This window comes from Blennius ocellaris (genome assembly GCF_963422515.1).
Source record: "Blennius ocellaris genome assembly, chromosome: 3".
Lineage (NCBI taxonomy): Eukaryota > Metazoa > Chordata > Actinopteri > Blenniiformes > Blenniidae > Blennius > Blennius ocellaris.
This window is the reverse complement of record NC_137652.1, coordinates 23,031,951-23,046,293: the sequence shown is the minus strand read 5'-3', so window position 1 is coordinate 23,046,293 and position 14,343 is coordinate 23,031,951. Positions and strand designations below refer to the sequence as shown.

Genomic DNA, 14,343 nt, shown 5'->3' with positions numbered 1-14,343 from the left:
CACCGCGCGTTCGCGACGCGCGCGTGACCGCCGTTCTTTCTCTCCTCGTGGTGGTGACAGTTTTAAGATCCGCTGCGAAATAAAACAGACGAACGGCGGCCGCAGTCTGTCACTTGTCACTTTTTCTCCCACAAAAATAACCAGTTCGATCTGCGCTGCACGATTATGCGAGTAAAACTGTCCGAATTGGACACAATTTAGCGCGCTTTGTGGACTCCTCACTGACGTAGCAGCCAAAGGCTGCCATATTGGATGAGGACGCACTTCTTCTCCAGTGTGTGGACATACTGGAGAAGAAGGAAGTAACGTAACATAAGTAACATAATATAACTCACGGAATTTACAACCAACGATCACCTGGTTTGGATTGTGACCGATAGGAGACATTAGGTTATGATCCAGAATTATTTCTGTTTTTATATGTAAAATTAAGCTTTTCAAAGTAGAATATTTTATCAGATAGTGAAAATATACTGGTTATCTTAGCTATTTAGGTCAAATGATTCAGGATGTTTATGGTAATGGGATCATCAGATAAAAACCGCAGTTTACAGCATGCAATAAAATTGTTATATCTCATTTCCAAGCATGATGCAACAGGTGGAAATCATAAAAAAGGAAGTGCAAGAGAAAACAGGTGATTAAGGAAGAGTATTAGGGCCACTAAATATGTCCATAAAGAAATTTGTGTAAATAAAGGTAGATGCCGATAAAGTGTGTGTGTACAAATCATGTACATATACTGTTATTTACATATGTAGTACAACATGGAAATTGATTTATTAATGTAATAGATTGAATAGTGATGAATTGTTCATGTGATGTAATAATAGTAGTAGTATAAAGGGGTAAGAATAAGTGTATACTTAAGTACACGTCCACATTTCTTTTAATCCTTTGTGTGCAAGAACCTTCTTTCTCCATTGAAGTGAATGCACTGGAGGAGACGCGGGACCCATCCAATATGGCGGCGAAGCTGAGGCTTCGACGTCTGTCTTTGTGGACCTCGAACTACACATCCCACGAGTCATTGCGAGACCCGGACATGTGGGAGAGATTGAAACAAACAGGCATATCTATTTTTACATATTTTAAAAAACTATATAAAAATGTCTTTATTTTCCATACGATTATTTACATCAAACATGCAAAACATTTTAAAAAGCAATTCTTAATATAAAAAGTTAAATGCGGTGGTCACGTGATCGCTGTTTTGGTGGGAGCTGCTAGCTTGCGGAGCGGTTCGAGAACTGAGCGGATAGAAAGTGGCAAAGAGAAAAATAAACTAACTGACGGTGTAAATAATGAGATGCAGACTCATGCGGTGAATCCAGCAGAGGAGCCTCCGTCCATCCTGTGGGGACTGGACCCGCTATTCACCGTCTTCGTTCGGCTTTATGTACGGGATGTCCTGCAGATGGCGGAGTCCACTCAGATACCAGGTGAGGGCCGCACGTGCACGCGCACAATAGCCCAGGTACCAGGTGAGAGCTGCGCGTGCACGCGCACACTAACTGCTCTCCCCAGAAACTACTTCAACCACAGGCAATAGCAGTAAAGTAACTAATGTGATAAGAATTTGTTAGTGTTGTCATGTATAATTGTGGAGAAATTACTTAGACTATATATTACTCCTGTGTTACATACTGACATACATACATACTAATGAGATTAATTTGACTCCTTGTTTATCTTAAAAGTAGTGAAGTAAATTGCACATTGTTTGGTATAAGAAAAACTGCACACTTGGAAAACAGCTTTAACAAGTAACATTTAATAAAAGCTTTGTATTAGCTTAGTTATTGTTGGGTTTGTTTGTTCAATTTGTTAGCACTCGATTTTTTATCCAATGTCTTACATTAGCTTTGCCAGCATTCGCCTTGTTACTGTTAGATTTGTGAGTCCAATGTGTTAGCATTAGCCTTATCAGCATTACATCTGTTAGCTGAGGTTGTTGTTAGTTTTAAATCAGTTAGTGTTATCTTTGTCAATGTTATCCTTAAGTTAGTACTATGCTGGCAGTAGCTCTATTAGCATCAGCCTCACTGTGTTCCACTGTGTTTTGAAGGAATTTACTTCTACAACCTGCACCCGCTGTACAAAGTGGACATCCTGGGAACGGTGGTCTATAAGAGAGAGCGAGATGACTTCATTTGCTACGGTGGTGTGTATCCTGACGCTCATCCTCCAGCCACAGGCTGTGTGCGCTGTGCCAACGAGTCGAGTGTGTCATCTGTTCACAGTGGACGACGGAACGGCTGTGATCAACTGCCTCTGCTGGAAGAGTGAGGAGCGAAAAATCCAGGAGCCCCCCGGTATGGGTCAGTCTGCAGAGGCTCCGGGGGGCTTCAACCTCCTGAAGGAGCTGAAGGAGCTCAGACGAGCGGAGCAGGAGAGCCACCGCCTGGAGATTGGAGATCTGGTTCGTGTCCGAGGGAGCGTGAAGACGTCCAGGCAGCAGCGAGAAATCATGGCCTCCACCTACTGTGAGTAAGCATAAGTGTGCTCGGATGGCAGTTGGCTTCCTTCTCCCAACAGCTGCAGGTGGTTTTTCTAATCTGTACGCATTCCCAGACAAAGTGAACGATCCAGTGATGTCGGAGCAGATCTCCTGGATGATGGAGCGTCCACAGCTCTACAGGGAGTTTTACGACAAACGTCTGCAGCTGCAGCCTGACGAAGTGGGGTACAGACATGCTAATACGTTCGCGCCGTGACGACTAATATAACATTCAGTCCAGTACTAGTACTCCGTTACCTCTGGTTGAACAAGGAGGAATATATTCATATGAGGTCATGAAGTTTGTAGGAAGTACTATGGAAGTTACAGAACACGATCTACGGTCCAGTAATGTTTGAGTATTTTTGAAGAGTAGTTACCGTGAAATAAAAGTCTGATAAAAGTGTTGTCTCATTTTCAGAAAATACATTTAACGGTGTGTCTTTTTTTTTTTTTTTTTCTCGCATCTCAGCGACTTGGTGCACAGAGCCAAGAAGCTGATAAAGGGCTTCCTGGAGCAGAAGTCGGTGTCCAAGTTCAGACCACACGATGTCCAGGACATCCTGCAGCCACTGATCTCTGCTGAGCCTCCGAGCACCGTTACAGACCAGGTAACGTACAGGTACCATGAAGTCAAACGTCAAACATCTGGATGTCATTTGGAGCTCAGACTCAAAAGTTTCCTGCAATAAGTCAGCCGTTATAGAAACGTTGTGGTTACTTTCTGCTCCTCTGATGTTCTTCAGGAAGCCGCAGGCCCGTCCGCCGGCCCGTCCGCCGGCCCGTCCGCCGGCCCGTCCGCAGGCCCGTCCGCAGGCCAACAGCTCCGCCAGCTCCTCAAAGAGGCGCTGCAGGCTCTTCAGGACGACGGCTTCGTGTACTGCAGGGTCAAGTCCCAGGACGAGGTCTATCTGGTAGGAACCCGCCTCCGTACCAGCCGCAGCAGCTCGGTTATCGTTTTCTCTGACCCTGCCGCTCGTCTCCAGGTGACGTCTCAGGACAAAGATCTTCAGATGGCCGTGCAGGACGTCATCAGGGAGGATTCCAAACGAGAGAAGTGTGAGTGAAAGTTCCTCTCAATCACACGTTCACAAAGACTCAGGTGGAACTTTTTACTGCATCATAAAAGTGTGTTTGTGTGTGTGTGTGTGTGTGTGTGTGTGTAGATGCAGAGAAGGGCTGTCACGTCCTGCACATCCTGTCTGCGGTGCGTCAGCGGTTCAGTCTGAACGTGAGCCGAGCCGCCCTGGAGCTCGTCCTCTCCTCGCTGGAGTGCAGCAGTGACATCATCAGCCCCAGCGACGATCATTACATCGCAGTTTAGCTCCACACGTCCCCAATATCCTGTATGAATGTTTGTGTACAGCTGTTATCAAAAAAAAATTTCTGTTTTTATAGTGAAAACATTTTTGTAATCAGTCACATTAATATTATTAAAGAAAGTCAAGTATTTCATATAAAATGAGTAAAACTCCCGAAAAGTCTCTGCTGGTTATTGAAACACGCGCGGGAACACAACATCAACAAAGAAGTAAAAAAAATAGGACTTAAAAAAAAATACAATAAAAATAAAAAAGCAATATAACAAAGAGACAGAAAATGACTGGAAGAGACTGAAAGCAGTGAGAGCAAATGACTTCATAACAAATGTAAAAATTAATACACAGCACAATATTGATATAAAAAAACAAACAGTTGTGTAATGTTGAGGAAAAAGCAGTTCTCCAAAACAAATGACCAAAAAAAATCTGCATTTTATATTTTTAATTTTGTCTATTTTAATCTGCACTTTATCGTTTTAACTTCTATATACTGTTTTTTTGTGTGAAATCAGTTTGAAATGTTTTAAATCAGATACTGTGATGTGCGCTGTGGACCTCTTGGCCAGATCACGCTTGTAAAAGATCTCTGGGTTCTTTTTCAGCTTAAAACTTTGAGCAAGACACTGAACCTCCATTTGTTCCCGACAGCGTTGCCACAGTTACCTTGAAAAAGCAATGATTACTGATTATGAATGACTCATTTAAAATAGTATCTTAGTTACTTTACCGATTACTTATTTTTAAATGTAACTAAGTCAGAGTCCAAGTTACTTTTAGAATCTGCTGACAACATCTCCCATGGTCTCAAAATAAAAATGACAACCGGTTTTGCTAAAAACTCTGCTGATTACTGCCTCCGCACCATGTTTATACATATTTAACCTTTGCCCTTCATTCTTTGTTGTAATTATATCTGACTCATGGTTTTTAATTATCCAAATTTTTACTATTATTTGTATTTATTTACATGGTGATGGAGTTGTTGTTCGTTGTTGCCCTGTTTATTTATCTATTTATTTACACTGCCTGCCCAAAGCTACCTTTGAATTGTCCCCCCCTGGAACAAATAAAGTCTTTCACCGATTGATTGAAAAATGGAGGGGCTTCCTTTTTACTCAGTGAAATTACCAAAAATAGTGCAACATCCCTGCAGTTGTGTTAATGTTGTTGTGTGAAGACTTATTGATGATGTTGTGTTGGTTCTGGTTCTTTTGTGTCACCTGAACGCACAGTTCGAGCGAGTTGGCCTGTGATTGGCAGAGAGTGGACAAGGGGGCGGGTCAAGTGAGCGTGCAGAGACTGCATGCCTGTGCATAAGCATTAGTGTGTGTGTGTGTGTGTGTGTGTGCGCGTGTGTGGAGGAGAATGAAGTGGCGGCCTCGTAATGTTCACTAATAAAGCGGTTTTACAGACAAGAAACTCATCTTCCTTCCCTACGTCCTGTGGGACTCTACAATAGTAACACACAGTGATCTGCATAAGTAACTTTAATCTGATTACTTGCTTGGAAATAGTAACGCGTTCATTGAAAACAGTTGTCATATCACTGGTCCTAAGAGATGGTTTGAGTGCCCTGCATGGTGGCCTCCATTGGTTTTAGAGGCAGTGGTGCACAAATCCACACAAACTTTCATAAATCTCATTACCCCAAGACACACACACACACACACACACACACACACACACACACACACACACACACACACACACACACACACGCACACACAAATCATGATGCATGTGTGTGTGTGTCGGTGAGCGTGCGCAGGGGGGCAGTGTTTGGCCGTTAATTGGCCCTCTCATGCAGAGCAGCTCGGCTCTGATTGGTCGCTTCTCGAACATCTGTATCCACAGCTGCCTCCGTTGTGTCTCCGGGCCGGAAAAAAGCTGAGACACGACAGTTCTTCTCACCACGCTGCCTTTCCCTCCGTCGCCGCCGAGCAGGATCCTCCTTCTTCATCATCATCCTCCTCTTTTTTTTCCCCCCGAGATGTTTCCAAACCGGCCACATGCCCCCCCTCTGTCTCCCTCCCTCCTTCCTCTCATGTGTTTCTACCTTTTAAAGCTGGGGGAGGAAAAGTTGGAGGGGGGGAATGAATGAATGATCTCCATCCCAGAGGCTACTGTGGATTTTTACTCTTTTTTTTTTTTTAAGGTCGTGAGAGATTTATTCTGAGGAGCCCTGAGGACGTGATTGAAGCCCATCCCACTGCCCCCCCCCCCCTAAAAAAAAAAAAAAATCCCTGCGCTGCTCGGATCTCCTCTGCCTCCCCCGCCACCTGGAAGAATCTCCAGGATCTCCTCAGACGACAAAAGACAGGCGCTCCACTTTCTCCTCTCGCCTCTATCCTGCAGACCCCGGAGCCTTATTATCACTATCATACTCCCGCCGTGCGCGCGCGCGGCGTGGTGCGGCTCGTCACACGCGCGCGGGACTATCGGCAAGTTTCCGATCGGATCGATGCTGGTCGCGTCAGAGCTTCCGCATCGGGCTCTGGTTTTTGCCCGGTGACACAGCAACGATGGTTGCGGTGGTCCCTCCGCGGTGATTGTCGTCCCCCCCAACCCCCCCTCCCCCTCCCCCTCCCCACCTACCCCCTTCCCTCTCACCCGCCTCCCTGAGCCACCGGCCCGCCTGCCGCGCGCAGCGTCCGCGCGCCGCGTCTCCATGCAGAGCCTTTGCAGGGTCAAGATGCAGTTCCGGACAGTGTTGGACGTCAAAGTCGTGGACGTGGAGAAGAGGCGCAATCCGTCCAAGCACTACGTGAGTTTTTTTTTTTTTTTTTTTTTTTTAAACCATGACACACACACACACGCGCGCGCGCGCGCACGCCGGTCCCGTTCCGGTATGTCTCCGGCCTGTTGGGTCGCGCGCTCTGCGTGACACCTAAACGCACCGTTTAGCCCCGCAACGTGCAGCCAAGGATTGCAGATACAAATCAGGGGGAGAAAAAAATAAATAATAAAAAACAGCTTAAGACACTTGAGGTTCATGAAGTCATTGGTGGGACGTCACAGTCCGATTTGATATCGAACATAATCTAGATTTTCCTCCACTGTGTTTATCAAGTTTCCTCAAAAATTCAACAAATTCGTCATAAACGTGACCCTCGGTTTACATGTCATTAATACACTGCTAATTATTTGGCATTTGCCAAGATTCAAAATCGTAGTTTAAGAGATGAAGTTTGCTTGTTTCAAAAGTTATTGAATCATTTTACGTCCTTGATTTTTACAGTATTGTCTTTTAGTCTTTGATTTAGAAATCTAATTTCAAGATTTCTTATAAAGAACAACTTACTTGCTGCATGGGCAGATCGACTCACACATTTTAAGTCATTTTCTTCTCAAATGCAATGTTTATATCATATTTGGGCAAACCCATTCTTTGCAATGTAGGTACTAATCTTGTGGGTGCCCCTGTGTGTGTGTGTGTGTGTGTGTGTGTGGGGGGGGGGGGGGGGCACCCAGCACCCAGCACCCAGCACCCAGCACCCATTTAATAAAAAAAGAGAAATATACACAACTGGGTCTTTACATAACATCTTTTGGTCTTTTGGAAATTCTTTGTAAAATCACTGCAGTCGGCAACGCCGTATCGTCAGATTTGTGTGATTTTGATATGTGAGGCTAAATATATGTGTATTAAGTTTTACTATTATCCACAGAACAGTAAAAAAAATGTTATAGATCAGAGAAACAGTGTAAATACATTGGGTTCATCAAGTCATTAAGGCAAATTAGACTATCTAGGGTGTCGCAGTCTGATTGGGTCCTGAAAATAATCCCAATTTTTTTTGGGACCTATTTATGTAAATGCAAAATCACACCATTTATAAACATGTTTAGAATCGATAGGGATATTGTTTAGACAAATCAGACAATAGTGGGTGTCACAGTCAATGTAATAAATTAAATAATCTGTATTTATGTCTAATCAACACTTCAGGTCCGTGAAGTCATTTCTTGGACAAATGAGACCACAGTGAGCGTCAGAGTTTCTTTCCATTCAAAACAGCGTAAACACTTTGGGTTAATCAAGTCGTTGTTCCAGCAAATTAGAGAATATAAGTTGTTATGGTCACTATAATATATATGATGAATGAAGTAGTCTCTATTTACTCTTAATATGACTATTCACTTGATTAAAGAGAACAGAAAAAATTGATCCAAATCAGGAAAAGCATGGCAAGATATTTCAGGTTCATGAAGCCATTGTTGGGACAATAAGAAGATAGTGGGCGTCACAGTCAGATTTGAACTAAAATATAATCCAGATAGTTTATCCTAGTGTATAAGTCGCTTGAATCCAACAAATGTGGAGGGATAGTCTGCATATAGTGGGTGTTGTAGTTTGTTGTCAAGAGACAGAACTAAAGTACAGCAACATATATATTACTTCAGCTGTTCTTAAAAGTAAATATATTGTCTCGTCAAAGTCACTGAAAGAAATAGGAAATAGGAAACATCATCACAGCAAGAAAATAATCTTCATTTAATTTGAATATGGGCCGTCAGAGGCAGTAACTCATGGAAATTGAATCATGTAATTAAAAAAAGCATTCTGCAAACACCAATAGTACAAATTAAGTTTATAGACTTTATGTTGATTAAGATTGATGCGGGACAAATTAAAGTTATGCATGTTGTTATTTATGATCTATGTTCATAAAGATATTCGAACAGCTTTTGATAGAGTTGGGTATTTAAGTTACTGTTTGGAATTTTATGAATCATTGTCCACAGAAAAACATTTTATTTGTAAGGTTTAAACTTCTTTGAACAGCTTCAGGCGAGCATCTCCAAAATACATTTATTTAGCGATAAAATAAATAAATATTGAGTCTGATCACACAGGTTTTTTTTTTTTACCACTTGGGACACTCAAACCAAGAAAGAGACGTTTAGTAGTTTAACTTTAGAATCATAAATCAACATAAATCAAAGTGTTTCAACATGATTCAAGCTCATATTTGTACATGTCAAGAAAACTGCTTTCCAAACACTTGAAACCTTTCTCTATACGTCCGTCTTCAGCAGATGGTCTGAACACAGCCGCTCGTTCAAGCAGTTTTTGCATCGTATCTCATGGACGTCACCAGCAGATGAAACTGTCATTTCATTCATCTGTCTTCATTTTTCACCTCAATCTAAATGACTTCTTTTCTTTCTTGGTTTAAAAATGATACTATCGCCCTTTAATTGTCTCACCACGAGCTCTGTTTAGAAGCTTATCTGGAACTTGGGGAGGTTTGTGCCTTTTGAGTTTAAAATTTTTTTTTTTTTAAAGGGGTCATATTATAAAACTTTTCAATGAGTAATGACCGACCAGGAGCAAATTTGAAGTTCAGTATTGAGTAAGTGTAATGTGACTTTTCAGTGTTATTGCACGGCTTCAGCGTAAGTATTCTTTAAACCTGTCGTTTCCTGTGAAGAACTGTTCCCAATGCGCTGAACTCCTGTTTACTGGAGGCGGAGCCGCATTACTCCTGTATTAACTCACAGCAGTAACACAAAATATATCATTAGCATTAGCATTATCCTGTCTGTCTGCATGTTGGGAGTTCATGTCAGTTGAACATTAGCATTAGCCTGCATGTACTGTAGCTGCGGTTAGCATTTGGGTGCTTAAATAGCAGTTAGCTTCCCTTTCGAAGAGCGTGTCGGTAGTTTATCTCCCGCTGTTTTGCTGCTGCTTCTTCGTGTTGTCAATGGTTCATACATTGTCCAAGAAGCGTTAACTTCTAGATAATAGAGCATCTTCCTCCCACTGACTGACGTTACGAGGGATCTTTGAATTACAGTAACTCAACTACAGATATAGTGTAGCGTTGGTAACTGTAATCCAGTTCTAATAATCCCCGTTTCATTGTCTCTTCAGTTTGTTTCCCTCCTGTTAGCTCACTTAGCACTTCGTTTTTGCAGCTTTCATTATTGTTTCGCTGCCAGTTTGTGGTCAAACTAGACTTGTGGGTATTTTTGGCCCCACCGCGGCTTCTTGTGGAAAGACGTGACTCTCAAGCCGAGGATTTTTCCGAACCTGACTGTTTGTAGTTGGCTCATTTGGGCTTTGATGGTCTGAAACTGTGCGCAACGTCTGTTTTATGGGAGACTTTAAATTTAGTCGTCTAGGCGGTTCCCTGCCTTCGGTGGCTTCGCTCTCTTTCCTCTTTCTCTTCATCACGGTGACACATGGAGTGGAGTTCCCACCAAAACTGTGAGTTTTTCGGACCATTTCTATACTTTTTATCCTCATTTCATCCCCTGCATGTCAGAGGAAGTTACTGTGACTTTAATATTGGAGAAGAACATGATGAAACAATCAGACGTCCAATTTGTTCAGTCTGGAGAACTCTTGTTTTCTGTCTTTGAATCCGAGCGGGAACCAGACTTTTCTCTTGGTGGGAATAACAAACGTCTTTTCTTACTATCTGGGACATCCAAGCCCCTCAAGCCTCTTTTTTTAATCTTCTTTAATCCTTGTTTTCCTTCTTGTCTGTCTTTTTTGTTCTTCTGAAGGATGTTTCAGACACGTCTGATAAAGAACGTGTCACAAATCAAAAATGCTTTAAAAAAATCACTCCCAATAAAAATCAGAGTTTTTTCATTGAGTGGGTACTTTCATATAAAAACTTTGCTTGAATGCCAATATTCAAGACACTTTAATTTTCCAATAAATACCAGGTTTTTTTTTTTAAACGTAACTCCCCTCATTCAGCTAGCCAATATTTGATAGTGGTTCTGCCTCTTTGTACTTTTCTTTTTATTCATTTAAAATCCCCCCCAGTCATCCCTCAAAGCGAGGTCACTGAGGCTCGTTGCTGGGTGGGATGGAGGAAGGACCTGTTAAGGAACTTCAGTCAGGCTAATTTATGTTCTGGCACCCGTTGCCATGGTGATGATTCACTTCCATTTTATTTTCCTTTATTTTTTCTAGAAGTACCAGGGACCATCAAAACAACTTCAATGAATGTTCCAACCACTAATATCAAGTTCCAGATGTTGTTCTTTGGTAATTTTTTTTTTTTTTACCTGTAAAAACAGTTGTGGGGTTCTTTGCAAAGTTTGAGAAATTTTGTGGGTGTGGCTCGCAGAGCTGAAAGTCTCTGATCGAATGACTGCTTGTCGTTGTATTCCAACGTCCTCATTTTAAAAACTATCCTCATTGAGCGTGGAGTACCTGAGTATTTCTGATGTTCTGATCTGTGTCTTTGAAGAGTCCTCTTTTTTCACTGTTTTCTCAATCAATGAAACCAGGAAGTGGACTTTTCTTTTCACTTTCACTTTTCTCTTCTGCATCGGACGTGTACTCTATTTCCATTCATTGTTTTTTGTTCTTCTTTATAACTAGCCTTATTGGCGGAAATCTGATAGACTTCAAGCAACAATGGGCACAGGAACTTTTCTAGTTCTTTGAAGAGAAGTACAAGGATTTAAAGATTCCGGGTAGTCTTAGTCAAACTGCAGGTATTGATCGAGAACACGGTGAACTTAAAGGATGCTAATTAACAATTTGGTCAGCACTAATGAATCCTAATGCATTCTGGGTAAAACACGTCTCCATAGTGTGAGTAGGGGAGGGGCTGCGATGGGTTTTGATGAGTTCAAAGGCAAACAATGCAACTTTGCAATCTTCTCAGAGTGATTCCTCTTCCGAGTTTTCTCATGACTTTACTTAATTTTCAAATCTTCCTGTTTCCACACGTGAAAACACGAAACAGAGAGACGATGTGAAGGTTCGAGCCTGGTCACCTCGCCCACATTTCAGCCCGATTCAGGAATGTTCCATCAGTCTGGGCACGCTGCGAAGCCCTGCAGCCGTCTCAAGGTTGTGTCTTTAGCCCTGACAGAGTTCAGAATGAGTCCCAGATAATCTGTGAAAACGGATCATTTTTCTCCTTGGGATTATTTCATTAGCTGACATTTCTCTGAGTCCTTCCTTCCTCTTTTTTTCTGAGCCTTTCTGAGCCTTCGCGAACCAACGTACTCCAGCTCATGTCAAATTATTTCAGTTTAGTTAAAAGGTGAGGAAAACACAGCCAGGAGGTGAAAAATGGAGGTTCAATTAGAGATACTTCATCCTGAGAGGCAGCAGCAGCAGCAGATGTGAGTTTATTTCGAGGCGGGCCAGCCCTTCAGTGGCGGGCTGATATTTTTGGGTGCTGGTCCGGCCGTAGGTGGTTGTTGGTGGTGTTTTTTTTTCCGCCAGCCTCTGAGGTTTTGGATGTTTTGTGGTTTGATCTCCATCAGAGGGGTCAGACTGGTTCGCTTCACAGGCCACATACAGTTAAATTTACACTCAAAAAGGGCCGGACCAGTGAACTGAGAGCAAGATAACCTTTAAATAACAACTCCACATTCTCCGCGCGTTAGCAGGAGCAGTCCAACATGAGGCCCGCGGGCCATAATCTGGACTTCAAGTTGACGCTACCAAGTGTAAAGATTACAAAGATGTAGAAGAGCCTCTTTGCATAATACTCAACAAACTCCTAACAGAAACAACAGAGTTGTTCCACTGTAGGTGCTATTAGCTTTATCCTGTTTCCACAATTGCTGTGATTAGCCTTAGCATGCCCAAATATCAGTTAGCTTTCCTTTGTAAGAGCTGCTTTTGTCTGTCTGCATGTTGGTAGCTTATCTCAGCTGTTGTGTCGATTATAATGTTGTTAAATGTGTTTATTTCAAGAAGAGCTTTCATCCAGATTATAGAACATCTTCCTCTCACTAACTGATGTGAAGTCAGCTGAACGAAAATTAAGTTCAGCTAATGCTAATGCTACAACATTACAATCCATGAAAATTTTAATCAGTAACTATAAAAGGTTTTCTTTGGTGGTGTTTTTTTAATGGGAAATATTGGTTCTGTCGGTTTGTACTCAGATCCTCCATATTCTCAGCAGTCAGCTCTTCCTGCTCTGATAACAGCATTGTTGTACCAACGTTCCCAAACAGCGTGAAGATATTTTGGGAAACTGTGTCACTGAAATTGTAAAAGAGGACAAGAGACATGGTGTGTTGTGAGGACAAAGTCGGAGAGCAGTTTGCTCACTGGGAAGTTAGATCACTGGTAAAGCTGCACAAGTCAGAAACCCTCTCAGAAACATGGCAGACCGCAGGTGGAGGAAAACCTTCTGCCTGCAGAGTCCCATTTTCATCTGAGCTAATCACTCTGTGATGACGGGATGTGTGTGCACGATCGGAGTGGGATGCAGTGCGAGCAGCATATCGGTTCCATTTAACCTGCTGCTCTGTTGTGGAATCCTTTCAGTTTGTCCTTCCTCAGTGTCTCTGTGGTGGTGGAGATAAGCTCAGTGAAGCTTGAGTCAGAATCAGAAATACTTCTTTTATTACCAGCGGGACATTCTGGTGACATATCTGAATGAATTGGATAGAAGTTGAAGTGGTGTCATCAATATTGCAGATTAAAGTTAAAAAGGTAATATTAGATCTAATGTCAATATATATGGGGTTAAGCTCAGCGGTGAATGGTGTAGCATAGCAGAGTGAGATTAACAGGCAAACCGTACAAGCGCTATTTACAGAGAGGAGTTCTAGAGTCCTTTTGCCACAGGAATGAAGGATCTCCTGTGGCGCACTGTTGTGCCCTTTGCTGAAATGTATGTGTTCCTGAAGTTCCTGCTGGTGACCAGGACATCATGGAGGGGGCGGGTTCAAACTCTCTGTCTAATGCATAATCTGACAGCTCAGCTGCTTTTTCTGAGATTGTACCTTCTGATCTAAACATGAATCCACTGGTATTACAGTCCCTCCATCCATCAATCCATCCAGAAAAAGGCATCCCCCAGACCCCATTTTTTTACAGTTCAGTATTTCTGAACGTGTGTTTGTTCCTGCAGGTGTACCTCATCAATGTGACGTACTCTGACAACACGTCACACATCATCTACCGGAGATACAGCAAGTTCTTCGACCTTCAGGTAAGCCTCCTCACCTGGTGGCCTCTGTGGATCTGTGGGGCACAATGATTTTGTTTGGGGGGGGCTGGGGGTGTTGTTTGGATCGTTTGTGTTTCCCCTCCTTCCATCTTCTTTTCTCGCCTCACTTTGCCCTCAAAACGTCAGCGGGATGACAGACTTGTTTCCTTTTTATAGCACAAGCAAGAAATCCTCCTCGGTTTAATGTAGCATGCTCTGCAGGGGGTCTGGGGAGGGGTGGTGGGGGGGGGGGGGGGTCTGCTGACACCCTTCATGTGTTTGGTGTTTTTTTTAAAGCTGCAATGTGTATGATTTCCTTCACTTACCCTCTAAACATCCTGTTTAGCTATTTGGAACCATCTCATTTTCCACTCACTGACTGAAATTTGTTCAATTTTAGGTCTTTTCTAACGTATAAAGTACCAAAAAAAAATGTGTGCTGCATGATATATCATGAATTGACTAAGTAAGAGAGTTGAAATTGTTATTGACAAAACTTAACGTGCAAAGACATGAACAGTGTCTACTGAACTGCTGCTTTTGCATGTCATGCGTTCACTGGATATCCTGCAGCCCAAAACTTTTG

At 42.6% G+C, this 14,343-nt stretch overlaps 2 protein-coding genes across 4 annotated transcripts in view; both read left to right on the top strand.

Moving 5' to 3' along the window:
• Window positions 1-1,242: 1,242 nt before the first annotated feature.
• On the top strand, window positions 1,243-3,869 carry stn1 (STN1 subunit of CST complex). 2 transcript variants are annotated; one of them, XR_013937227.1, is made up of 8 exons: window positions 1,243-1,442; window positions 2,069-2,164; window positions 2,244-2,486; window positions 2,575-2,686; window positions 2,973-3,122; window positions 3,247-3,414; window positions 3,487-3,559; window positions 3,667-3,731. XR_013937227.1 is itself a non-coding variant. In XM_080520879.1 (8 exons), exons 1-8 carry the CDS (start codon window positions 1,310-1,312, stop codon window positions 3,822-3,824), a joined length of 1,122 nt encoding a protein of 373 aa, XP_080377005.1. In that variant the 5' UTR covers window positions 1,243-1,309; the 3' UTR covers window positions 3,825-3,869. The 2 variants fall into 2 exon arrangements, 1 of the variants encoding a protein (XP_080377005.1); XM_080520879.1 differs by having other exon boundaries at window positions 2,973-3,111; window positions 3,667-3,869.
• A 9,820-nt stretch (window positions 3,870-13,689) lies between these two features.
• Window positions 13,690-14,343, top strand: part of sh3pxd2aa (SH3 and PX domains 2Aa) — a 68,010-nt gene continuing 67,356 nt past the window's right edge. For both annotated transcript variants that reach the window (XM_080520403.1, XM_080520402.1), the window contains exon 1: window positions 13,690-13,760. The gene's annotated coding sequence lies outside the window, so the exon portion shown is untranslated. The remainder of the gene's footprint in view (window positions 13,761-14,343) is intronic.